At 40.2% G+C, this 26,009-nt stretch overlaps 1 protein-coding gene and 1 long non-coding RNA gene across 3 annotated transcripts in view; one reads left to right on the top strand and one right to left on the bottom strand.

The window, feature by feature from the left end:
• LOC309326088 overlaps positions 1-7,766 on the top strand; it is a 42,618-nt gene extending 34,852 nt beyond the window's left edge. Inside the window, exon 4 of the long non-coding RNA XR_014150127.1 lies at positions 7,212-7,766. This is a non-coding gene — a long non-coding RNA (uncharacterized lncRNA). The remainder of the gene's footprint in view (positions 1-7,211) is intronic.
• Positions 1-26,009, bottom strand: part of UBE3C (ubiquitin protein ligase E3C) — a 61,411-nt gene that overhangs the window by 17,921 nt on the left and 17,481 nt on the right. For both annotated transcript variants that reach the window (XR_014150078.1, XM_081834224.1), the window contains exons 11-18: positions 18,447-18,533; positions 16,495-16,652; positions 15,462-15,694; positions 8,481-8,585; positions 7,795-7,882; positions 5,836-5,933; positions 4,555-4,687; positions 2,092-2,339 (exon numbers count right to left, since the gene is read on the bottom strand). Coding sequence is in view for 1 of the 2 variants with exons in the window: in XM_081834224.1 (XP_081690350.1) it covers positions 2,092-2,339; positions 4,555-4,687; positions 5,836-5,933; positions 7,795-7,882; positions 8,481-8,585; positions 15,462-15,694; positions 16,495-16,652; positions 18,447-18,533 (1,150 nt within the window). In the remaining variant the exon portion in view is untranslated. The remainder of the gene's footprint in view (positions 1-2,091; positions 2,340-4,554; positions 4,688-5,835; positions 5,934-7,794; positions 7,883-8,480; positions 8,586-15,461; positions 15,695-16,494; positions 16,653-18,446; positions 18,534-26,009) is intronic.

Here is a 26,009-nt window from a genome sequence, read left to right as displayed (position 1 = left end):
GCCTCTCAGCTTTTCTCAACCCAAAGTCAAACTTCCCCCACTCCCCTTTTAATACTTTAACAATTAACCTGTTAATATCCAGGTAAAATATAGCAGCTTTTGTATTTTAGATGTTGGCGAGGTAAGTTTTCCAGATAACAACAACAACAACAACAACAACAACAACAACAATTTATTATTTATACCTAGCCCATCTGGCTGGGCTTCCCCAGCCACTCGGGGTGGCTTCCAAAAAATATATTAAAATACTGTAATACATCAAACATTAAAAGCTTCCCTAAACAGGACTCCCTTCAGATGTCTTCTAAAAGTCTGGTAGTTGTTGTTCTCTTTGACATCTGGTGGGAGGGCGTTTCACAAGGCTGGCTCCACTACCGAAAAGGCCCTCTGCCTGGTTCCCTGTAACTTGGCTTCTCGCAGTGAGGGAACCGCCAGAAGTAGAATGGGTAGAAGGATGGGGGTGGAGACGCTCCTTCAGATATACTGGACCAAGGCCGTTTAGGGCTTTAAAGGTCAGCACCAACACTTTGAATTGTGCTCGGAAACGTACTGGGAGCCAATGTAGGTCTTTCAAGACCAGTGTTATGTGGTCTCGGCGGCCGCTCCCAATCACCAGTCTAGCTGCCGCGTTCTGGATTAGTTGTAGTTTCCGGGTCACCTTCAAAGGTAGCCCTACAAAGAGCGCATTGCAGTAGTCCAAGCGGGAGATAACCAGAGCATGCACCACTCTGGCGAGACAGTCCGCAGGCAGGTAGGGTCTCAGCCTGCGTATCAGATGGAGCTGGTAAACAGCTGCCCTGGACACAGATTTGACCTGTGCCTCCATGGACAGCCGCGAGTCCAAAATGACTCCCAGGCTGCGCCCCTGGTCCTTCAGGGGCACAGTTACCCCATTCAGGACCAGGGAATCCTCCACACCTGCCCGCCACCTGTCCCCCCAAAACAGTAGTTCTGTCTTGTCAGGATTCAACCTCAATCTGTTAGCCGCCATCCAACCTCCAACCGCCTCCAGGCACTCACACAGGCCTCCAGGCACTCCCAGGTCCAATACATGTCTACTCTAGCAGTTACAAGTAGCTCCAAGATCAGCACAAACTGTTCTCTAGTGTTGTTATGTGGAGCCTTGATATGGCCAGATGGCAAAGGCCATTTCACACACCATGTTGAGACAAATCCAGAGTGTGCAGTCAAGAGGCTCCTGATGACACAAGTTTGCAAAGACACACCTGTGAGGTTCGTGATTTACATGTTTTGATGTACACTTAAAATATCTTAGGTGTACACCGAAAAACAATGTGTGAAATTGTTCTACTGCACCTTCACCCCTCTGTGCAACTGGTGTCACTGTGGGAGCTCAATGAAATGGCTGTCAATAATGGAAGTTAAGGGGGGAACTAGAAAATCAGGAACAATGGTAATTAATAGAATCCTAACTCATCACAGCTCAGTGCTGTTGTAGTACCTTAGGTCCTGCTCCATGTATTAGAGACAAGAAAAAAAGTTGCTGGGTTGGGAAGGAAAATGAATCATCTTGGTGGAAACCAAATGCATTTTTCCTGACATTGAAAAACTAAAACTTGACACCATGACCAGGCTTGAGATTCTATGAATGAAACCCTATCAAATCAGAGAGTTCATTATCATATCTATCATTGTCTGCCTGAAACAAAAATTTACCTGACACTACTGATCATTAAGACTTTATAATCTATAACCTTACGAAGTGTTGTTAATTTTTTGTGTGAAGGCAATTCAACTTGGAAAATGTCTTAGACAAAAATGGTGTGCGTATCTTTTCACTTAAAACATAGAGCATTAAGAAAGTAACCCCACAGGTAGTAAGAATGTCAAGCATGAAGAATGCAGCTGTGCGCATTTAGCTATCAATATCGTTAAAGCAAATGTAACACATGATCAAAATGAAGAGGCCCTTCTCTTCATAGAAAGGGCAAAGAAAATGGATACAAACCTATTATTGTTTCCCAAGTACTTTCCATTTCTGAAAACATTCCATTAAAAAATCCACTTCTATCTCATATACTAGACAAGCAGCTCCTATTCATACATATCTGCAATTTTATTTATTTTTACCTTTCCAAGCATCCTCCCAAGGAAATAGTAGTGCCTTGCATATGACTCTCCAATGAGCATGTGTGCAGCAGGGTTAGGGTAAAGCAGTCCTTCATTGGTGGTCTTAAAAAAACCTTGGTTAGGGTTAAATCCTGATTTAAGCAGTTCATTCAGAAATTCTCTGAATATTCCACCCCCATCAATACCGGCTTCATCTAGACCATGGGCATTAAGTAAATGGACACGAATTCGTTTTTTCAAATCTGGTTCTAGAGAAAGAGAAAACAAGTTATGTAAGAATTTGCAAATGCACAACTCTTTACACATGCATACATTTAAAAACAACTTTATGAAGATGTTATGGGTTTAGGGGCTGCTTATGCGTAAACGGTTGAGTTCTCAACTCATGCAATCTGTTTCTAAACTCTCCCAGTCCGCGGAGCCATGGACGTATGGCTACCTCAATCGCTGGCAGAATCCGTCAGTGGGCGTTTCCGGAATTTACGCCAACCTAAGAGTTCCTTAACGGAAACTCTCCTTCTGGATTCTCTGCGCGACAGTTTCCTACGCGGAGTGGGCGTCCCCAGCGGAGGTCCTGAAACCTCTCCGCTGTTCTCACTGGAAATATCTTGGAGCCATCCCTCCAACTGAGTTTCTGTGGGAACTCTCTCTCTCCCCCTGCTGGTTCCTTCCTCAGCATCTGAGGCTCTCCTACCCTCCTTGAGCCCTTCCACCACCTGACTCTCCGATGGCAGTTCCCTGACAGAAGATATAATAATAATAATAAATTTTATTTATACCCCGCCCTCCCCAGCCAAGACCGGGCTCAGGGCGGCTAACAACCAATAATAGAAACATGTTGATTAAAATACAATTTAAAAAACAAGATTAAAATACAACATTAAAACATTAGGATGCAGCCTCTTCACAGGAGGAGAAAGGAAAAAGAAAGAGGGGAAGGGAATCAAACTGATTCTAAGCCAAAGGCCAGGTGGAACAACTCTGTCTTACAGGCCCTGCAGAAAGAAATCAGATCCCGCAGGGCCCTGGTCTCGTGAGACAGAGTGTTCCACCAGGCCGGAGCCAGTGTTGAGAAGGCCCTGGTTCTGGTTGAGGCTAATCTAACTTCCTTAGGGCCCGGGACCTCTAGGGTGTTGCTGTTTATGGACCTTAAGGTCCTCCGTGGGGCATACCAGGAGAACCGTTCCCTTAGGTACGAGGGTCCTAGGCCGTGAAGGGCTTTAAAGGTCAAAACCAGCACCTTAAATACCATACAGTGGTGGGTAAAGTAGCCCCTTTAAAACATGTTATGAAGTCTGTTGACCTTATCGACATGTTATAAAACAATTGCAATTCCACTTAAACAAAAATTAAAGGTGCATTTGGTTCAGGCTTTCTTCAGGACAAGTTGTTCTAAATAAGTGATGAGGAACCTGAGCCTCTGTAAGTTGCTGTTAGATAACTCCCATCAGACGACTCCATCTTAAGACTTACAGGGTTTATTTCTGGAACTCAACGACTGAATGAAGCCCCTCTGTTTTTATTGCTCGCTGAACTTAACATTTCTACAATGGTTCTGTCCTTAATTAGAAAGCAAGTACAGCTTCACCACCAAATCTTCACCTTGAAAGATGAAGCAAAACTGCCTTCTTTTATTCAGATCACGAGCTCTTTCAACTTACAACAGTCTATCCACCAGTGAGCTATTCACAAATTAAATGTTTGAAATCCTACTGAAAGTATGAATATCCACTCACAACATGTGAAAAAACAGGCAACACATTGAAGAAATCTAGGCAAAAGTAATGTGCAACAGGCTTAAAAAAAATTTTTTAAAAAAGCTTTTTTAAAATCCCAAAATAGCTTCATAAGAGCCCGGTGGAGATAGATAGATAGATAGATAGATAGATAGATAGATAGATAGATAGATAGACAGACAGACAGATAGAGTGGTGCCTCGCAAGACGAAATTAATCCGTTCCGCGATTGTCTTCGTCTAGCGGTTTTTTCGTCTTGCGAAGCAAGCCCATTGACGGCTTAGCGGATTAGCGCTATTAGCGCTATTAGCGGCTTTTAGCGGGTTATCGGCTTAGCGGATCAGCTGATAAGCGGCTTAGCGGCTTAGAAAACGGGGGGGGGGGGGAGGGAAAAAAACCCGCAGGAACTCGCAAGACATTTTCATCTTGCAAAGCAAGCCCATAGGGAAATTCGTTTTGCGAAGCACCTCCAAAACAGAAAACCCTTTCGTCTAGCGGGTTTTCCGTCTTGCGAGGCATTCGTCTTGCGGGGCACCACTGTAGATAGATGGAATTCCGAGGTAGAAAATTATTCATCTTCATATGGTGCACTAACCAAATTGGCCCACAATCTGGATGTAAGCTTTTCATGCAAGAAAATAGTATATGGCTCATATTTTTATAGTTCCCAGGGCAAGTGATTTTATTACTATGAACTTATTTTAGCATTAATTTAAAAACACATTACCATTTTCAGGGGAAAGTTTGTCGTACGCATCTTCATAAATATAATTTCTCCTAATAGTGACATTAATTCCATCCAGAAATGGGCCTTCTCCTTGAACCTCTTGTTTGTCAGCATAGATCAGCCTTTGAAATATCTTGTATAAATCGAGTAGTAAAAGGGAGAGAAAAAGTAATCCCATTTAAATATGGATTTTCAATATCCCACATTTTCACAACATTCCAGCTTGCTTTCAAAACTGTGTTTAATGATAATATACTGGAGAGTTTGTTAATGTGTGTAAACTGTTAGTATAGGGAATAGTTAAAAAAGGTATTACGCCTGCATTAAGAAACTTGACGAATGCAAGTTTCAAGTTATAATTCTGTTCTGTACCACTTGTAAGTCTTGCACCAAAGCGAAACAACACGTTTCCCCTCCATTTATCATTGTCCTTTTGGGAAACAGTGATTTATTTCTCCCATGAAACTATCTTTCATTTCCTTGATAGGACTAGCACACATTGATGGCAGCACAATTCTGGGAATTCAGTTTGCTAATTAGCTGAAAGCTGTAGAGTCAACAAAAGAACCTTAGAAAGTTATTACAGTTTTTTAAAACTAAGAAGATGAAGACAGCCCTTTAAACAATAGGCACTTTGTGGTATACTTCAAAGGGCTGATGATTTTCAAAGTTATAACTAAATTATAGGTCGAGGTCAGGATCGCCCTACCCCATCCCCCAAAAAGGTACTCCCCATTCTGAAATATAACAGCGCTTTGGACTTTGTTTCTCTAGTGTTGCCCATCCTCTGCAACCAGAACAAAAAATGACTGTTAAACACCAGCAAGGCATACACAGCTGTGATCACATAAGGCAACTTTCCCCAACCCGGTGCCCTGCAGGTGTTTTGGGCTACAATTCCCATCGTCTGTGAGCATTAGGCACACTAATGAAAGCTGTAGTCCAAGACACCTTCATTACACCAGGTTGGGAGAGGAGGTGCGAAGAATAGCTTTGGCACATCTAGGATTTAAAAAAGAAAATATCACACCACGAGACACATACAAACATCCCCAGCCGCTTTAAGACAGAGGCACTAAAACTGAAGAACCTTTGAACCATGCCACCACTCACTTGTGATTTTAAAATGGCATCTGGAATGATAGGATCACGCAGAAAGATCGCCTATTTCTGTGTTGCAGAACAGGGTCCTTTACAAATCATGTAGCAAGATTCCGTATTTAGCAAATACATTGCTTTATGCTAACTATCAAAAGTACAATACTTAAAGAGATGGTGTACCTTTACTCTTTCTTCAAAAGGAACCACAAAAGGTAGCTCAGTCAATATTGCAAGTTGTCGTTCCTCAGACACGGAAAGAGGTGCTGGATCCAACCCCACTTTTTAAATTGAAAGTCAGAGAGGGAGAGAGCTCAGTTTTAGTGCACAATACAATATACTACCTTTCCATTCTTCTCTGGATGGTAAAGACACCACTCCATACAAAGAGCCAAGCTTGTTGACTGTATAAAGCAATGATAAACTGAGATCCAAATAGTTGTGTGGGGAGTTACTGCTCATATACTTAGACTTGGTGGCATTTCTTCCTACTGAACCATCCACATACTTTGTGCTGTTCAACACATAGCTCCCAAATTCAAAGGATACTGGGAGTGGTCTCCAATGCAAAGTAAGACACTGTAGTTCAGAAATGAAACTGTAGGAAGTCCCACCAGGTATACAAATGCACACATTTGATTGTATAGCCCTAACTGAGTCCTGGCTATAGTCACTGGAACAAGAGAGGTGTAGTCTGTGTTAAACTGTACACCTCATATAAATGTTCATGTGGACAAAGGCAAACCAATTTGGTTGGAACTGAAAACTCCTCAAACAAAAAAAGTACAAAATTTTAGTTATCTGAGTAAATGATGAAAGATCTATTCCCAAGCACAGGCAGACACTGCCTGCAGGAATGGTAAAAATTCTTGGAAGACTGGGTATGTATGACTTGAGTATTAAAGCAGAAGCAATTCATCATCATCATCATCATCATCATCATCATCATTATCTGTTTGCAGGGTAGTAGTGACTAGCTGGCCTTTCAATAGCAAGCATCAGCAGTAACAGATACTATACTTTTGAGCTCCTCAAGCTATTTTTAACTAGAGCTATTAAGAGTGCCTATTTAGTGCAACAGAAACAGAGCTGGGAATTTTTGGCAAATACCAATATTGTAAGCCCTTGGAATGAGTGTTTTCCTAACTTTCAGTAAACAGTTTTAATTACAGTCAACGTATGCTATCTATTAAGCTAAGGGTTAAAAGCGTTTTAAAACAAAGTGCATGTACAGCAAAGGTAAACCACTATCTAACTTCAGCAGTTCAATTATTCTGGTCAATTAGTCAATTTTATCTACATTGCCCCATCAACGTTTCCATCTTTAAAGAGAAATATGGGATGGAGTCATCAATACACAAGACATTTAGAACTCAAGAGCTTGCCATTTAAGTAAATGAAAAAGCACAAATAAACATAGCCATATGTGAGTCAGTGGTTCTTTCACACTAATTGATTCTAGCCCATATGGAGTCAAGTGGGATTAAACAAATCATAAACACACTGTTATGTGCCCTTCTTCACACAATCATGTTGATCACATCTTTTTTCATTTCAAGGGCATTCAGTCAAGAAAGGTAGAGGAACAACCTATGGAAGATTAAGCCTTTATTTCATCAAGAAATTAAAGCGAACAGGCAGAGAAAACTGATTTTGGATGCAAATCTATCAGTTGCACAGATAAGAGGACATCAAACACAGTGGAATTTCAAGTACCTACCACCTGGCCATGTAAAAAGCTATTGGTCTTTAGTGGGTACCATCAATTGTCTAGGTAAAATTTAGCTCACTCAATCCCAGAGGCTGTTGGTATATTAACAACTGCTGGCATGAATGTAGGAAAAATCCTACATCATCAAACCAAGGGTTCATCTAGTCCAGCATCCTGTCTAGTTGTCCCACAGTGGCCAACCAGATATTTGGGGAAGCCCCAAAGAGGACATGAGCACAATGTATTGTTTCCCAGCAACTACAATTCAGAAGCATGCTATTGCCAATGAACTGCATTGTGACTGGAGCACAAATTCTCTTAAATGCTGTATCAACAGATTGGGAAAGCTCACATTCCAGAAACAGGCTCTCCATTTATCAAAAGAAAGATGCGACATCTTCAGTTTCCGAGGCAAAGCAATATTGTCTTACCATCTAGAGTAGACTGCAGAGGTCCTATTCTTCCCATTCTTCTCACTCTCCATACATGCCTGGCTGATGGCACATAAAGCTGTGTAACCTAGTTGTTTATTAAATGTAATAGTTAAATATTTCATGTCAAAACCTTAAGACAAAAGTATTTCCTGCAGTTTAATCATGATCATTATCAGAAACAGAGTTTCAAATGACATACAGCTCTGTTAGGATACCGCAAACCATGTTCTAGGAAAACAGACACCATGTATTAAAATAATGCTCAACTCAAATAAAACACCGCTCCGAATTCCTAAATTCTGATTAACTCTACCACTGGGCAACAGAGCAAGGCATCACAAGTTTATCAGGGAATATGATAAATACCTTGTGTATTAATGCTACAATCCTACACAAAATTATTCCCAAGGATGTACCACTGAACTTAGTGCAACTTTCTTCTTAGTAAACATGCATAGGACATGATAAATATATCACAAATAGAGAACTGAGAACAAGTGACATACACATGCCAAATGCTTCAAGGAGTCGGATTAACACCTGCACACCAGAATTGTACTAAAGTACATATGTGATTATTAATACCAGGAGTTTTATTTTAAAAGGAAACTGAATTTAAATCTGTACAGTGTTTGATTTTAAAAGAATGAAAGAGTTTTTTAAAACAGCCACATCTGTATTACCTTATCTGCTCTAATGTTCTCCTGTTCTGAAAGCCAGTGGTTTGGTGGGCAGAAATTCCTTCTTGTATCTCTAGATTTCAACATTTTCACCAAGTTAGTGATTACCTGGTTGGCAGAAATATATCAATATAGATTGTAACTTTGTCCTTTTCAGAATACCACAGACAAAGCAGAAATGTTTAAAAATATATAATGTTACAGTATTTTTGTTCTTAAGAGACATGATTAAGTAATCAAATATTTAGCCAAAGTTCATTAGATAAATTACTTAAAATTACTTCAGTTACAGGTAGGTAGCCGTGTTGGTCTGCCATAGTCAAAAGAAGAAGTGTGCATGCACACGAAAGCTCATACCTAGAACTAACTTAGTTGGTCTTTAAGGTGCTACTGGAAGGAATTTTTTTTCTTTTATTTTGTTTTTAAAATTACTTCTTCATCAAAACAACTGGAATCTCTCAACATGTTAAAAATGGATTTTGAGGAAAGTCAAGGAAACTAAATTGTTTTCACTTAAAGTAATTTAGAATAAAATACCCAATTGTACCATTTATTAACTTAAATTTACATCCTGCCATTCTCTGGGCAGAAAACACACAGTAAATAAAAGAATGAATAAATAAAGCATTTAAAAAGTAAATAAAAACAAATTTAAAACATAAAAACAACCACATACAATAAAACATCTAAAATAGGTTTAAGAGCAGATGAAACAAAATTACACGTTTGGATAGGCCAGTTGAAACAAAAAAGTTTTCCGCAGACATCTAAAACAGTACAGTCATGGCGACTGCCCAAAGGACAGGTGCTGCCACATTAAGGGAATTACTCCTTTCAAATGTAGTACATGGTACATGGTACAAGTTCCACAGATTAAAGTGATCACATCAGTATGTAAGGTGATCTATTAAGTAATCTGGTCCCAAACAATTAAGAGCCTTTTGTACCTACAGTAACTCAGCCCAGTGGCCAACAGGTAGCCAGTGCCAATCTTTAAGCACAAGTATAATATTCTGACAGACTCTCATTTTTGTCAACAATCGCACTGCCTCATTTTGCACTAACTGGAGTCATTGTCTAAGTAGTGGCTGTATTCGGATATACTACTAAACCATGGTTCAGCATTACAAGAATGAGCCACAGTAAGCCTCAGCAAAGTATTGCTTCCATTTCAGATTAACTGTCGTTTGTCATGATATCTGAACCCAGATAAACTGTGGTTAATCTTTACTATAGTTTGTTGGAATAGGCCATAGTTAAGATTAACCAGTTTGTACACTTCAGATGTCACAACAAGCGGCAGTTATTTCAAAATGGAACCGAGTATTTCTTAACTCCTCTTTACAAATGCACCCAGGGAGGAGATGGAAGTGTACAAGACCAAGGCTTGCTGCAGCTCACTGTTGTAAAGGTTTTACATTTGAACAGGCCAGTATCTACTCCTTATGATATAAGGACAAAGTTTCAGGAGGCAGGAGATCTGAGTAAGATACCCACATAGAAGTAGTTGCCCCACAGTTCCAGGCACCACCCAGAGGCAGCTTAAAATGCAAAATAGTTTACGGCTGTAAAAGATAAGGCTTTAGTAATACAGTCTAGGTGTTCATATATACATACAGCTTGTTGGCTCTACAGATACAGATATATACTAGCATAAAATATCTCTGTTGCTCCACCTTCAAGTCACAACACAAACTCCAACTCATGGACAGACTGACTGACTAATGAGCTGACATGACTTAAACACTGGGTCATTGCCATAGTAACTAACTGGCTTAGTTGACCTTGCCTGTTGATTTATCTCATACATCAGGTGATTTGTGACCATAAAAGAAATTCACACCTAGGTAAATATCCAGTTCCTCCAACAGTTACCAGTGCTAGATCACAGGTGATTATTGGAGGTAGGGAAAAGAATAATGCTAGAAAAGACATGTTACATATTCCCTTCCTTGTGATATTCACAAGATCCAAGAATGCATATGATGATCCAAGACCCAGATAATAATTGAACATTTTAAGACACTCATCTTTAATTTATAAGACTAAACAAAATCCCTGCCCTTCCCATTCAGTTATATCAAGTTTGAAAGCAGCACAGTAGATGTATGGCACTATGAGCCAATAGGGGGTTTTTTATTTTAAAAAATGTAATTACTTCAATAATGTCTCAACTGGTGCATTAGTGGGCAGATGCCAAAAGGAGCAAAAGAACTTAATGGACAATCAAAAAGGTTTCCTTTCCACATACTGAAGATATTTTTTTTAATGACCTGGTTTATTAAGTGAACTTTTTACAGGTTAGAAAACTACTGGTGGGGGGAACATTAGGAGATCTGTATGATTATGCAGAATCTTTTTCACCACTTTTTGCCCTCTGTAAAATTCAATGCAGGTTAGCCAAGTTGGTCACTCAAGCACTGATTCCATTAGGCCCTGATTGCAAACGTCATGAGATATTGCATGTGAAACCTTTCAAGCACTGAGGGAAGTAATCTGAAAGACATTCAAAGAAATTAATCTGAGGCAGAAATAGTCTTTAGGGCTTCTTCTTTTTTTGAGGGGGTGGGTGACCAGTTTCCTACAAGCCTGCTCAGAAACACACCAGAGCGGGGGGAGGGGGGTTTTACAAAAGGGAACCATTCTTTATTCTAAAAAGAGGCAAGAACATAAAGAGCCCTGCTGAATCATACCAGAGGCCTATCTATTCTTGTCCAACATCCCTTTTCTCACAATGACCAATTAAAAGCCCATGGGAAGTGCAAAGGCAGGATGAAGAATCAGAATTGTAGAGTTGGAAGGGACCCAACCAGTGGCGTAGCGTGGGTTGTCAGCACCCGGGGCAAGGCAAGTAATTTGCGCCCCCTAACCCGTGGATTTGCCCTAACCCCAGATGTTGCGCCCGGTGCAGCCGGCCCCCCCTGCACCCCCCACGCTACGCCACTGGACCCAACGAGTCATCTAGTCCAACCCCCTACTATGCAGCTCTTACTGTCAGAACAGTGTTTGAAACTCCCATTGTTCTAGGAGCATCTTGCCACTGGGAATTTCATTAGCGCGAGCAGTTTCTGAGCTCTGGGCGCAGGACTGCGCCTAAGATTTCAGATTAAAACTGCAGAGTGGAAGGAAAGGAGGACCTTTTTCTGCCTCCCCACTTCCAGCCACTCTCTGAAGACTGGAGAAGAGACCCTCTTAAGAATATTAGGGGGTGGGCAGGGGAAGGACTAGACCATGTGAAAAATGAACATAATATTTTAGCTGCAGTTCCTTCATTTTCAAGCTTTGTATTCTTGTTATTAAAAAGATGTGCCTAGACATTCAGTTGCTGCGCCCATAACCTAGGTTCAAAGTGCCATTTAGCTCTTAGCTTTCATATCTCAGTTTCTAACACTGTCAAAAAGTTAATCCTAACATCTAGGCAAAATCTTCTTGTAATTTGAATCCGTCTGAATTTAGTATTCAGAAGCATGCGGTGTATGATTATAGAAGTAGTGCCTGGCTGTTGATTGCCTTATCCTCCATTAATTTGTCTCATCCCCTTTTAATGCCACCCATGTTGTCAGCCTGTGGAGTGAATTCCTATGTGCTGCACTTCCTTTTATCTGACCTGAATCTTCTACAAACCAGCTTCATGGGGTGATCTTGGGCCCTAGATCGGGGCCCTATTATATTGGGGTGGGGAGAGACAGGAATAATTCTCTATCCACTTTCTCCATACCATGCCTAATAATTATCTAAATTTCTATCTTGTCCCCTCTTTATTCTGAAACTAAAACTAAATGTAACAGTGTAACTTTAAAAATTATTCTCTTAAGTAAGGTTCTGTTGTTTTTACCAATTGTTTTAGGAATCTCTTGAGCTTGGAAAACATTTAGAACTAGAATATGAGGAAAACATTTTGGTTTTTTGATAGAAACAAAACAAATTCATAAACTTGGTTACTTCAATAGGTTTGTATCCAATTTTTCATTAAAAAAATTCTGGGAGGGTGGAAACTAAGGATAAGTCAGGTTTGTCAACAGCAGAAGCATGCAAACAAGGATAAAACTATTTGTTTTGAAGTGGCACCTACAATCCCTCTCTTTCAGCTGCCCTTTGGCACCAAAGAAAGAGTAAATTTGTTGCAAACTGGTTCCTTTAAGTAAGAAGTTACTACTGTACATTAGAAGCAGGAGTGCACATTGCTTGAGTGAGACACAGATTTCTTCCCTTCTTGGGGCAGATTTCAAAGAGAAGGATTGAACTGTGCATGTATGTCTAGGTAATGGGATTTTTTTTTGTGATGGGTTACTTGATTATCGGTGAGAGCATCACCCACTACAACTTTTGTGCAAAAAATTGAATCTCATGCAAAAATGCAGGACTTGAAACCTTTAGTCCTACAGATTATATTCTACAAATCTCATTCAATTTGTTTACCATAGACTCCTACATTCACAGAACACGATAGAAGTGAAATTATAATGGGTTGGGTCTATGTTATATCTGACATATAGATCATAGAGTTGGAAGGGAAGCCAAGGATCATCTAATCCAACTTCCTTAAATTCAGGAATACACAGCTGTCACATACAGAGATCTAACCTGCAACCTTGGCGTTATCAGCACTCTGCTTTAACCAGCTGAGATTCTATCATTTTTGTGTTGGGCAAAAGGGATGGGAAACCTGTAGCCCTCCAGATGTTGGACTCAATCTCCCATCAGCCATGGGGTATGTTCAGGGATGATGGGAGTCAGATCTGGAGGGCCATGTGTTTCCATTCCTTGGCCACAGAGGTGTTATCTTGTGCAGTTCTATTTTTAAAGGCACAGAATACACACAGATTAAGAGAAATGCATTATATGCACCGTATTTTTCGCTCCATAAGACGCACCTAGTTTTTGGAGGAGGAAAACAAGAAAAAAATATTCTGAATCTCAGAAGCCAGAATAACAAGAGGGATCGCTGCGCAGCGAAAGCAGCCATCCCTCTTGCTGTTCTGGCTTCTGTGATAGCTGCGCAGCCTGCATTCGCTCCATAAGACGCACACACATTTCCCCTTACTTTTTAGGATGGAGAGCTTATAGAGCAAAAAATACGGTATTTCTTCTCTGGTGAACATTATTCTGCAACTTGCTTTTCTTTGTACAATTATTAATTATCAAGACCCCCTGGAATCTTTCCAAATTTTAACAACTCTACATAAGCGTTAAAACAGTTCTTTTTGTAGATTTCAACACCAGATAGTTTGCTAAATGGATGTAATGATGCACAGCGCAAGGACATGGCATGATTTCATAACATACAAAAACATATGTTGGGCCTCTCTGCCCAGCTTAACAAACTGAGCATGTAACAGGATAATGAAAGGACATCTAATTAAATAAAATTGTGCAAACAGATATTAGATCAATCTGCAAAAATTCTAACTTTAGTGATGCATTAGGACCGTATTCAACACAATCAAAACATTATCAGTTACTCTCATCACTGGTAATGTCCGTAATGTTCATGCTCGTAAGTGAAATGTGTTGTAAAAATCGGGCAAAATGGGCGGGATAGAGGCTATTGTAGACTTGTAGAATGAATAAGCATTCCTTAATTAGCCCATCAGGTTAAGTGCAAGCATTAATGGGCCTTTCCTAAAGTCTAGCATGACATCTTTCTCCAAACATGGCCAAGAAGAAAGTTCCATTAGCAATATTAATACAAGCTTAGTTGATCATTTTCATTCAATTAACTTCTTTCAATTAAATAGATAGCTTGACAAAAGCAGTGATAAAAGACCTGAAGGGACGGCTGATGACTCGAACTGAACATTAGTGTGTGAGAGGTCGCCAGTATTAAACCGACTGTAAATCTAGCATTCAATTTGGAAAATGCATTTCTTCTGCTTCCACTCCTTTAATGAGTAATTTTAGCTGACTATATGTGTTTGCTGCAGAAATTTCATGGCAAGTCAAGCACTTTCTTGCACAACCGTTATATTCTCGATTCCTAACCCACCTCCTTAGTGTTGTTCAACCTTGGGTTGCCAAAAAGAAAGAAAAAATAGACTGGGTAGAAGGCTATTCATTTCGTCTCCCTGAAACACTGTAACTGGTGTGCAAACAAAGTCTTAGTTTACCGCACCCATAGGTGGTTGATATCCACACGACAGCTTTTCAGCCAGGCTCTGCAATGTGTATGGTACTCAAAAAGGAGCTTAAGATCATACAGACACCCCAAAAAACAGTACATGAAGTATGGACCATGGGCATAGCTCCAAGATTGTTTGTCTCAACAGAGAAAAAAACAAAAATAGGGGAAAACTGAATAATGTATTATTAGCACTACTGATTCACTAACAAAGGGTTGCCAACCAGGTGTCCTCCAGATGTTCTTAGACTACAGCTATCATCAGCCCAGCCAACCACAGTCCAGCAACAGCTGGAATGTCCCATGTTCCCCACCCTTGTGTTAACAGAATAGTTTCTTTTAAAAATAAAATAAAAAACCAACTTATGTTATCTATTTTTGTAAAAGACCCATCTCTAAAGCCCTACTCAGTTTGGTCTTCTTTACTGCATTGTTCCAAACTGTCTGAATAGGATACTCATTATTTATGGATATGCAACATCTGCAAGAACTAACAGCTAAACATCAGTAGCTGAATCAGAAACGAATGTAGCACCCATTTTCTACATCACTTCTCCTTTCTGCATCTAAGCTCCTCAAGAAAACTACTTGTTCCAAGATATAATGGCATTTTTAACATTTCTAAGATCCCACTTAAATTCAATTAGATTAAAAATATACTGCCAGAAATACTATTTTACAATAGCATTTACAATCAGGAGAAACATACTCTATAAAAAACCCTTTAATTAAAAAACTAATCTCTCTTACTGTCTTTGTAATTAAATCAGGTGCTAACTCCATATGTAGACATCATCACCTGTGTTATCTCCATGTTTAAAGTGCATGAAAAGGGAAGTTCTATATATAAATCAAAACTACTGTACCTTAAAGAGCTGAATCCACCGTTTTTGTTCTGTTTGGATGCACTGTTGCATTTCTGTATTTGTGGTGACTCCAACACTTCTAAATGCTGCAATGTATTCTTCACGAACTTCTGGTTTGGTTTCAGGATATGCCAATTTAATGATTCCTAAGCAAGCATCTCGAAGGCAGCGTGATAATATTACCAGTTCTTCTAATGTAAAAGGCATCATCGATGACTGCCTTGGACCTACAACTAGACAATACATAACTAGAAGTTATTTCTCTGGACCCAAAGTACAAGACAGAACTGGAGAAGATATTTTGGATCTATGCTAATATCTCTGGTTAGAATTATGCCTCTTTGCTTTCAATGTAGCTAAGAGTTAGCTACATTTCTAATATAGAAGAATAAGTACAGGGCTTGGGTTTTAACATTTTTGCATGCCAATTTTATACAAGCAGTGCAAGTCTAATAAAACCTTCCCTGTTGTTTTATCTATGACAATTTAGCACCAATTTCAAAACTCAAGTTTGGCACTTTGTTTTTAACCAGATCCATACAACTTCTAACCCAAAAAGCCCAACACAGCCTACAAACCATGTAGGGAAGCACCAGAATGCTCCTTTTTACTGCCTGGCTGCTTTCAATTGCCAAAATAAAGGATGGTTAAGCACCCTGCAGACGACTATTGTGTGTCCAATGGGTTCTGTCCAGCTTGAAAGTCGTAAGTTGCTACAGGCCTGAATAAAACCACAGCAAATTCAGCATCATTTCCCCTCCACTCCTGAGAGATATTAAAGGGCAGGGACAGACAAACAACAGGAGAATATTTCAAAATTATGGTATAATTATAGCAACAACAAAAAAATGAGACAACCAACAGTTACTCAGTTTTGTAGAATTTTGGGAAATACTGTACACTTCCAGCCCGGGTGTGTGTGGATAATACACATACACACACACACACACACGACCATGTGTTTATAACAACAATATGAGTTTTGAGGGGAAATATTTCACTAGACAAAAGCTGTTGAGGAGGATACTCTTACCTTCTATAGGATCACCAAAGAATTCATTATCATGTATAGAAATAAGCGAGTGACTAAACAAGGAACTAAAAAGATAAAAGAGAGGGATGATCCGACTAGAATCTTCTAAAGACATCGGTGAGCCACGTGATATCACCTGAAGGAGTGGCACCATAGACCTTAACAGAACAGAACAAAAGATGAAGAGCAGTCATTAATTTAATCTTAGGACCTGGGAACTGGGGGTGGGGGGGAGGACTTGAGGTGATTTTTATTTTCCCGATGCCACAATACGGAACAAGTTTAAAATGATGAAATATGCTTTTTAGAATCTGCAAATAATATTTTTGGGTCTTTGGATGAAGGGAGGTACACAAAATTATTAAATAAATAAATATTTATTTAACTTACTTATATTTAAAAGGTGGAAGATTCATAATTTATCTTTTAACATGGATTCTAATAAAATAATGCTGGCATTTATGTTTCTGTTTATATAATATTCTCAGGATGGTTATCACGCAGCTGAATATCCCAACGGAACATTAGGTATTTTCTGTCACTTAGCCAGGCGTTAAAAATGTTAAAAGCTATTTTATGAATATCTACAGAAAAGACACTAACATACCAGAATGTACAGACACTCATATTAAGAAGTCTTAAATAGCATGTTCTAATTGGAAAAATGAGGTGCACTGAAGTTGAGGGGGGGAGGGGAACCAAAGCTACCGTATTTTTCGCTCTATAAGACACACCAGACCACAAGATGCACCTAGTTTTTGGAGGAGGAAAACAAGGGAAAAAAATTCTGAATCTCAGAAGCCAGAACAGCAATAGGGATCGCTGCACAGTGAAAGCAGCAATCCCTCTTGCTGTTCTGGCTTCTGTGATAGCTGTGCAGCCTGCATTCGCTCCATAAGACGCACACACATTTCCCCTTACTTTTTAAAAGCGAAAAAGTGAGTCTTATAGAGCAAAAAATACGGTAAATTCCCAGGTGGATGGGCAGACGTGATAGGTGTATCAGTGCATCACAATACTTATAAAGACTGATGCAACTTCAGGATCAAGAGCCAGCATGAACAACCATATTTTGGCCTAGTAAGGTTAACAAATATAATTTCATTTCATCTTATGCAAGCTAAGTTGGTTTATCAATAATAATATCTAGCTCAGTAGTGAAATTCTGCAAGTGTAAAAGGGCTGCCCCCCATTAAAGAAATAATAACTCCCATTCATGTGTTTGCTCCTCCACATAATCAACATGGTACAGTGGTGCCTCGCAAGACGAAAAGAATCCGTTCCGCGAGTCTCTTCGTCTAGCGGTTTTTTCGTCTTGCGAAGCAAGACCATTGACGGCTTAGCGGATTAGCGCTATCAGCAGTTTAGCGGCTTTTAGCGGCTTAGAAAAAGGGGGGGGAGGAAAAAAATCCCACAGGAACTCGCAAGACATTTTCGTCTTGCGAAGCAAGCCCATAGGAAATTCGTTTTGCGAAGCACCTCCAAAACGGAAAACTCTTTCGTCTAGCGAGTTTTCCGTCTTGCGAGGCATTCGTCTTGCGGGGCACCACTGTATGGAAAAGAGAGCATACATGAGTAAACTCACCTTGGGCTGCATTCCCAGTTATCCATATAAATATGTTTTTTAAAAGTGTATTTTGTTTTTAGATGATGCCTAGGTGTGTTAAGAACTAAGAAGAGCCTTGTTGAATCAGACCAAAAGCCCATCTAGCGCCCAGCATCCTGTTCTCAGTGGCCAACAAGATGCCTTTGGGAAGCCCGCAAACAAGACATCAGGCATCGTTTTAGAGGAAACTTCCTTCTTCATTCTCACATAAGAGGCAGTGCCTCTTAAGATGGCACCTCCTGTCTCCAAGTACAACACACCTCCCATTTATTCTCACACACTGTTTGGTTCTGCACTGCCACACACTGCTCCATTTACATTTAGATTATTAATGAATATGACATACCCAGTAATCATTCGTGTAGTCATTGAGGAGATTAAATACCAAAGATGCCTCAGGAACCTGGCATTAAAAGCCAAGCTGTACAAAAGTCTAAAAAGGAAAAAAGGAAACAGGTTGAAGAATAAAAAGCATCTTTGTCAACTTTCATTTCAATATTTATCTCAAAGCAACATGCCTAAATAGGTATTCTTTCCAGCACTAGTCAACTCGCTTTATTTTATCTCTGTTTTAACTGTACAGATGCCTTCCAAATGTAAAGACGATAGCACTCATTTACCATGCTACAAGTAATCAGAGATGATCTGTTAACCTGTTCTTCTATGCTTCACTAATCATTACAGGGCCCTTCCAAATTATAGTTGTAGTTAGTCACATGTATTCAATTTATTACACAAAAGCTGCTGTGAACGGTGATATTATGGGAAGACCCTTCAACAGAATTATAACCTTCCTGCAACTTTTCAAAAACATTGAGCTTCTGTGCAAAAAATGTTTCACATATTCAAGAACTACTACATGTATTTTTCCATATCTTAAGCCATAAGAGCCTATGGAATTTCCAAGATCACTGAGAAAGCGAATAAAGGTCTTAGTATGGTTTGGGTCTGTAATACTTACCGTATTTTTCACCCCATAGGACGCACTTTTCCCCCTCCAAAAATGAAGGGGAAATGTGTGTGTGTCCTATGGGGCGAATGCAGGTTTTCGCTGAAGCCAGGAGAGCGAGAGGCATCGGTGCGCACCGACCCCTCTCGCTCTCCAGGCTTCAGGAAGCTATCCGCAAGCCTTGCAAGCCCGGCGGGAGGTCCTGCCGGGCGTGCGAGGCTTGGGGTGGCAGCCTGCCGCACGGAGCCCTCCGGAGGGTGCCCCGTGCTTCGGGCAGGTGTGCGCAAGGCTTGGGGCGGCAGCTGGGGGGGAAAATAATTTTTTTAAATTCATTTCCCCCCCCCCAAAAAACGAGGTGCATCCTATGGGCCGGTGCGCCCTATAGGACGAAAAATACGGTAACTGTAATGTGTATCTCCCTAACGCAGGTGTGCAGAACCTCAGGTCCATAGGCTTAACTAGGATTTCCAGGCCTCACCATTTGGTCTACAGGGGTTTCCCCCAAAATTGTGCTCACCTGATGTAGAACAGGAATTCCTGCGGGGCCGAACTGAAAAGGAAGAACTGGGAACGCACCAATTCTTCCTTTCCACCCACTGGCACCTTTGTCTCTCACCCAGTGGCAACAGCAAAAGGTGTTAAAAATGTAAAGCACTGAATATTCAGAAAGAATAATTATAAAGGTAAAGGTACCCCTGCCCGTACGGGCCAGTCGTGTCCGACTCTGGGGTTGCGTGCTCATCTCGCTTAAGAGGCCGGGAGCCAGCGCTGTCCGAAGACACTTCCGGGTCACGTGGCCAGCGTGACGAAGATGCTCTGGCGAGCCAGCACCAGCGCAGCGCACGGAAACGCTGTTACCTTCCCGCTATAAAGCGGTACCTATTTATCTACTTGCACTTAGGGGTGCTTTCGAACTGCTAGGTGGGCAGGAGCTGGGAACGAACGATGGGAGTTCACCCCGCCGCGGGGATTCGAACCGCCAACCATATGATCGGCAAGTCCTAGGCTCTGTGGTTTTACCCACAGCGCCACCCGCGTCCCAATAATAATTATAGCTGAAAACAAATAAAGGTGGGTGGGCCCTAGGCACCTGTCAAAATGGTCTGAGTTGGTGGTGGAGTTTTAGATCCACTTCCCAACCCAACTAAGAGGGAAATGAGTCCAGGAAGCTAGCAAATCCTTCCAAAGCTACATCTACTATTACCAATCCCAAAAGGAAAAGCTTTGAAATTCCCAGCAAAGTGTACCCTTATCTACAACCACAGCTCTATAAACAATTAACGCTTAAAGAATTCAAATGAAATTAAAACAAGATTTAAATGGCCTTTTCCCATTTCTGGCAGCAATTGTAAAGCAGCATAACCTCATTACTTAGGATATTTTATTTTCTCTAGCTTTTAGTAGCATTTGATTGTACTGCTGTTTTATTACTGTCTGCTAATGGAGTCAGTTTTAGTATTTTGTTTTAATTGTTGTAATTTGAATATATGTATTGTTTTAAAATGTTATTAGCCAACTTGAGAGTCTTTGACTGAGAAACAAAATAAAAATATTTTAAAGAGAACAAATATGGGATAACTAGCTTCAAATAATGGGGAGTTGGAAGGAGGAAGTATCCAATTTTAGCTTGAACTACTGGGCTGCCAAAGGCCTCCAAGGCTTTGTCTTTATTTTACATCTCTTAAGTTTAAGGGAAGAGTTGGGTAAAGCACAGCAATTTTATGTGAATCCTGCAGATTCTCTAAGCAAGCATCTAGTTGTTCACAAAGAGTACATGATTTGTGTGTGTTTGGCAGAAGGGTATCTTGTGCACCCTTGGCTTCTCTTTTTTATTAAAAAAGTGTAAAATTATTTCTGTTGGAATGGGAGAGATTAAATGACCCATTAAGCTTTATTTAGCTGAGGTGATGCTGTAAGTTAATTAGTTAAAGGCAAGATTTTCTGGCTAGGTCATAAATTGGGCCCAGTTTCCCACAGAGACCATTTAAGTTAATGAAGAGAATACAATAGAATGAGACAAGCTCATACAGCTGGATAAAAGGTCACCACAGTAGGGCAACACATTTTGACACTTCCTTCAAACTGGAAGGTGCTACAGGTAGAAGATAACAGATGTGACTGCAATTACATAAGATTAAGTGAGCCATTCCGAAACACCAGCAAGGAACTGTAAACAAATGCTGCCTTTCTGCTAATGCCTGTCCAGGACTTCTATCCTGCACAAACAAGCAAGACGCTCTCTAGATATTTTTATGCAGTGTGGCATGCGGATTTTAAAACAAGGTCAGAATAGTAATTTCACGATACATTGATAAATGTTCTTCACTTTGCAAAGAACGTTTCCGTGAAGCACAACTGCTTCCCAGAGGTGGCTTGAACAGTTTCTCTGAAAACATGGGTTCTCTCTAACTAGAAAGGTGAATATTCCTGAGTCTCATCTGCCTAATGTTAGAAAATGAGCAGTTCTCATCAGGGTGGATTTGATTTAAATCAAATTTATTTAAACCACAAATTAAATAACAATTTAAATCACTAGTCAGTAAGACTTGTTTTTAATCTTTTTTTTTACAACCAGATGGTGTACTTTATTGGAAGGAGAAAAATAATCATTTCCTTAATAACAATTTAAACAATTTATTTAACTAAAACAATAACATTACAGCATATGTATCCATGTTTGTTAACTGATGTGGTTAAACTTTTTTTTTTTAAACACCTTAGACTGAGTTTTAGCACACATGAAAAACTTAAAACAAATCTTATTTCCTGATGAATAGCCTTTGGACTATAATGTAACATAAATAGAAAACTATATTTAGAAAGATTTTTCCTCCAAAAGCATTTTATTTTAAAAATCCAATTTAAATTTAAAAAATCTGATTTAAATAAAAAAATCTGGGATTGCTTGCATGCAAAGCATGTGCTCTACAGCCCTTGTATGTCCTTCCAGGTGTTGCTGTACAACAAATTCCATCAACCCCAATCAACAATAGACGATATCTTTATTGTCATTGTCCCATACAGAACAATGAAATTTGAAATCTACATAAAACATTCAAAACGCACTAACAACTCTGAAACCCCATTTTAAAATACAATATACTATAAAGACTCCTTATGCTGCGTTTAGAACCAGAATTGCACTTGGGTAGAAACTGTTTCTCAGTCCTGGTCTTTATAACCCTATACCTTCTTCCAGAAGGCAGAAGCTGAAAGAGATCATTACCAGGGTGCGCTATCTCTGCAGCTTTCTTATGGCACCTGACAGCATAGTCAATGGTGAGGGATGATGGGAACCACAGTCCAGCAACATCTTCAAAGCCAAAGGTTAGCCACCCCTGCACTAGTCTCAATCTGTTTTTGTCTAGTCAACAGAAAAATCCAGAATCCTCTACAGGATGTTCCTGAGAGTCCCCCCTTCCAAGCCTAAATTTGGTTCTAGCTATCCATGGTTGCAGCCTAGCCCTGACCCAAAGCAGGTGCCGCACACAGCCATAGCTCATACTTCCTATGCCTCACATTTCCATGCTCAACATGGAACCAGTAAATACCAATCAAGTTTTTCCCTTCCAAACTGGGGAAAATAAAACACAGCAAACAACTTGTGAATTATTCAGCAATTCAAATATCTGATTTTGCAGAAATATAGTGTGCATTTAACCTTGACCAACTAAAAATGTAACATTATAGGCATAACAAAATGGCAGCTGAGGGATGGATGTCTACAATTCCATCGGACAAAGTCATCTCTCATAGCCATATTTAACCAGGAATAAAAGCAGTAATTATTTTACTTCTGGCTGGTACTTCTGAAAATTTCAGTCTATTCTGAATTTCTATCCATCTTGACAGGCAACAAGCAGACAGGAAACAAAATTAGAAGGCAGACAATTCAAACTAATTTTACCAAAAAAAGCAAAAAAAACCCAGAAGAGAGTTCTAGATGAAATGAAATTAGCAAGCACTACAAAGAATAGTCACATGGGTTTTATAGGAAATGAAAACATTCAGTTATTTAACTACAATAGCACATTGGCAAAGATGGATTAGAGGTGTAAGAACTAACTGCTTAAGAACAAATGGTCATTTCCTTTAGGCACAATTTATTCCAAAATTGCTTTTCTCTGTACAGCTGGTGCTTCACAGTGCTGACACAACATAGAAATAGACTCAATAGCATAATATAGTCCTAGTTATTCTAGAATCTATCCTGACATTCCCATTTACTGAAAAATCAAACAGGCAGTTAAAAGCAACTAGTACTCCCAGTACAGACATATACATGGGAGGAGAGTATGGCTGCAATCTAATATTCAATTACCTAGAAGTAAGGCTCACTGAAATCAATGGGACTTCCTTCTGGGTAGACATTGAGCTAAATTGTTTTTCTCAATTAGAACAGGGGTGGGGAACCTTTGGCCCAACAGGGAGTCCAATTCGGCCCGTGAGGCCATTTTCCCCACACCACGCCCACTCATCCATCAGATGATGTCACATATGATATCAGCTGACAGGCAGCACCTTCTCCTTTGAGTGAGCAAGCGGATCCTGTACAAAGCAGGATTCTTTGCCTGTCCCCCGCCTGCTTCAAGTAGAAGTGCTTTGAGGAAGTCCACAGGCTCCGCGCGGGTTTAAATACACATAGTAACTGTGCCCTTCCATCATACAGATACTCCATGTCTCTCATCTATTTATTACATTTATATCCCACCTTTCTTCCATCATGGAGCTCCAGATGGCATACATAGGACTCCCAGGCACTTTGCCACTCAGGAACAGACCAGACCCAGATCTCTTAAGCTTCAGCAAAGTTGCTGTATCCTTCAGACCATGCCCCGGATCCTCCTAACTCCTAACTTGAAGACAAAGGTAAAAGGCAGGGAATAGAGACACTGACCAGTGCTACTGCTTGCCTCTGGTCTTTATTGCTTTCTCACAGCACACACTCAAGGCCTGTGCAATCACTGCAGCCTGACCTGCAGCAATGCCCTGTGCCTACATTGGCACAAATACTAGCACAGCAACAAAGAGAACTCCGTCTACCAAATGGCTGCGAAGATAAAGAAATATTTATTTCATCAGCTTTGCAAGTCTGAGCACACCACAAAGATGTTAGGACTGCACTCTTAACCTGCCCTTATGTGTAACTCTGCTTTTTGCATAAAAAAGGGAAAGCACAGTATGCTAAACTCTATAGTTAATGGTAACAGATCAATAAAAATGTTTTTAATAGATGCAGTAAATACAATATTTTAATTCTTCCATAGAGAACAACTTTCCCAGAAATGGAACTGGAAATCAGTATATTGCTCTGATTGAATACTTTCGTCTTTGAGTGTAGTAGGGCATTCCAACAATACGAACACCATTTTTCATTTTGTATTCCACCCCTCATAAGTAGAAAATAAAAAACAGAAAGGGGTGATCAAGAAAGGAGGGTAGAGCGCCCTTATTTTTACTGATTACATAAAAGTGAATTTCAGCAGGTACACATATCTTGCATGCCAAGGTGCACCTGCCAGAAATCTCTCCTTTGTCACCCAAAGAAGAGAAAGGCAGACAGTAAAACAATTAAAAGCAGGCCCCTTTGGGTTAAAGGTGAGCTGTGGGTCTGAAAGGGCTGCCAGCTTAACACGCACACAATTAAAGTTAACCACTTTCATAACCTGGAAGCAAAACCAAATAAATTCACACAAAGAACTACAGGATTTTAAGCACAGCTCCTTGGAGGAAATAGAGGCTGTCGTCATACAATTAAGGCTATAGAAACGTCACTAATTAAGCACCTTTACTGCACAGTTCACCAATAAACCACAAGTCAGAGCAATGGTCCATTTAAATCCCTTAATTACTATCCAAGGCAATAGACCACTTGCAATAAAGAGAGGCATACTAATTCAGCTTCTGCTATGATCTCCAGGTCTCACATCCTGTTCTAATGCCATTAGTTGACAAAGAACTAATTACCCTAATCAAGTGATCACAGTTTCACTGACATCTTACTTCCTTGAGTAGCTATAAACACCAGTGGGCTAAAGAGACTGCACCACTTAGCTTTCTATATCGTTGTTTACCAAGCAGTTTGAGTCAACTGTAGTAGGGCATTCCCAAAATACCAGGAGTATTTATGGTATTCCCAGTAACTGTGCAATTCACCATTTCTTGTGAGTTTAAAATTAAAGAAGTAGCTGTACCACTTATTGGGGGGGGGGGTGTCAGCCAACGCCAATCACTACCTCTTGTATTTCTCAGTATTTTATGAAGGTCCACAGTTACATTTAATGTTTAAGTCTTTCTAATCAACACCTCTCACATTTAGCTAACCTCTTAAAGAGGCGGGCAAGGGTTTTTAGTTTGTTCCCCTGTGTTAACAGCTGGACCCACCCACAAAGATATATCAATAAACTGTTTTTGAAACTAACCCATCACCACCACACCCCCATAGGGCATGTGGAGCTGCTGTTTGAGAAAAGTTTAGCTTAGCCAGCTGGACTCATGTACACCAAGTTCTGAGAGAACTGCACAGACTATCTATGCACTTCCAGGTGTCCCCCCCCCCCTTTAAATTGTATACAGGCAGCAACCAATTTGAGCCAGGATTACGTCCCAGTCTCCCATGTGCATTGGCAGGGTCCACGTAAGGCGCCCTGCCCTGTTCCACCCCTGCCCTCCATTGTGATGTTTTTACAACATTTTTGGGGCACTCCCAGGTTCAGCGCAATGCGCGTGTGCATAGTCGCACACATATCAGACATGCCTCAAATTGTCACTGCCTGTATTAGATATAATTACATTTTATGGTTTTATACATGTATTGTGCCCTGCAATCAGTTATGACGACGAGCGGCTTAACGTATTTTAAATAAACAAAAATTCACCCTTGGGCTTAGAAAACTAGATTCATGTTTATTAGGATTCTGAGTGGTAAGACTACACATTTCTATCCACTCGTCTAACAAG

The sequence above is a fragment of the Podarcis erhardii genome (assembly GCF_964252035.2).
Source record: "Podarcis erhardii genome assembly, chromosome: 12".
NCBI lineage: Eukaryota > Metazoa > Chordata > Lepidosauria > Squamata > Lacertidae > Podarcis > Podarcis erhardii.
The sequence above is the reverse complement of the archived record's forward strand: the minus strand, read 5'-3'. Positions and strand labels throughout refer to the sequence as shown.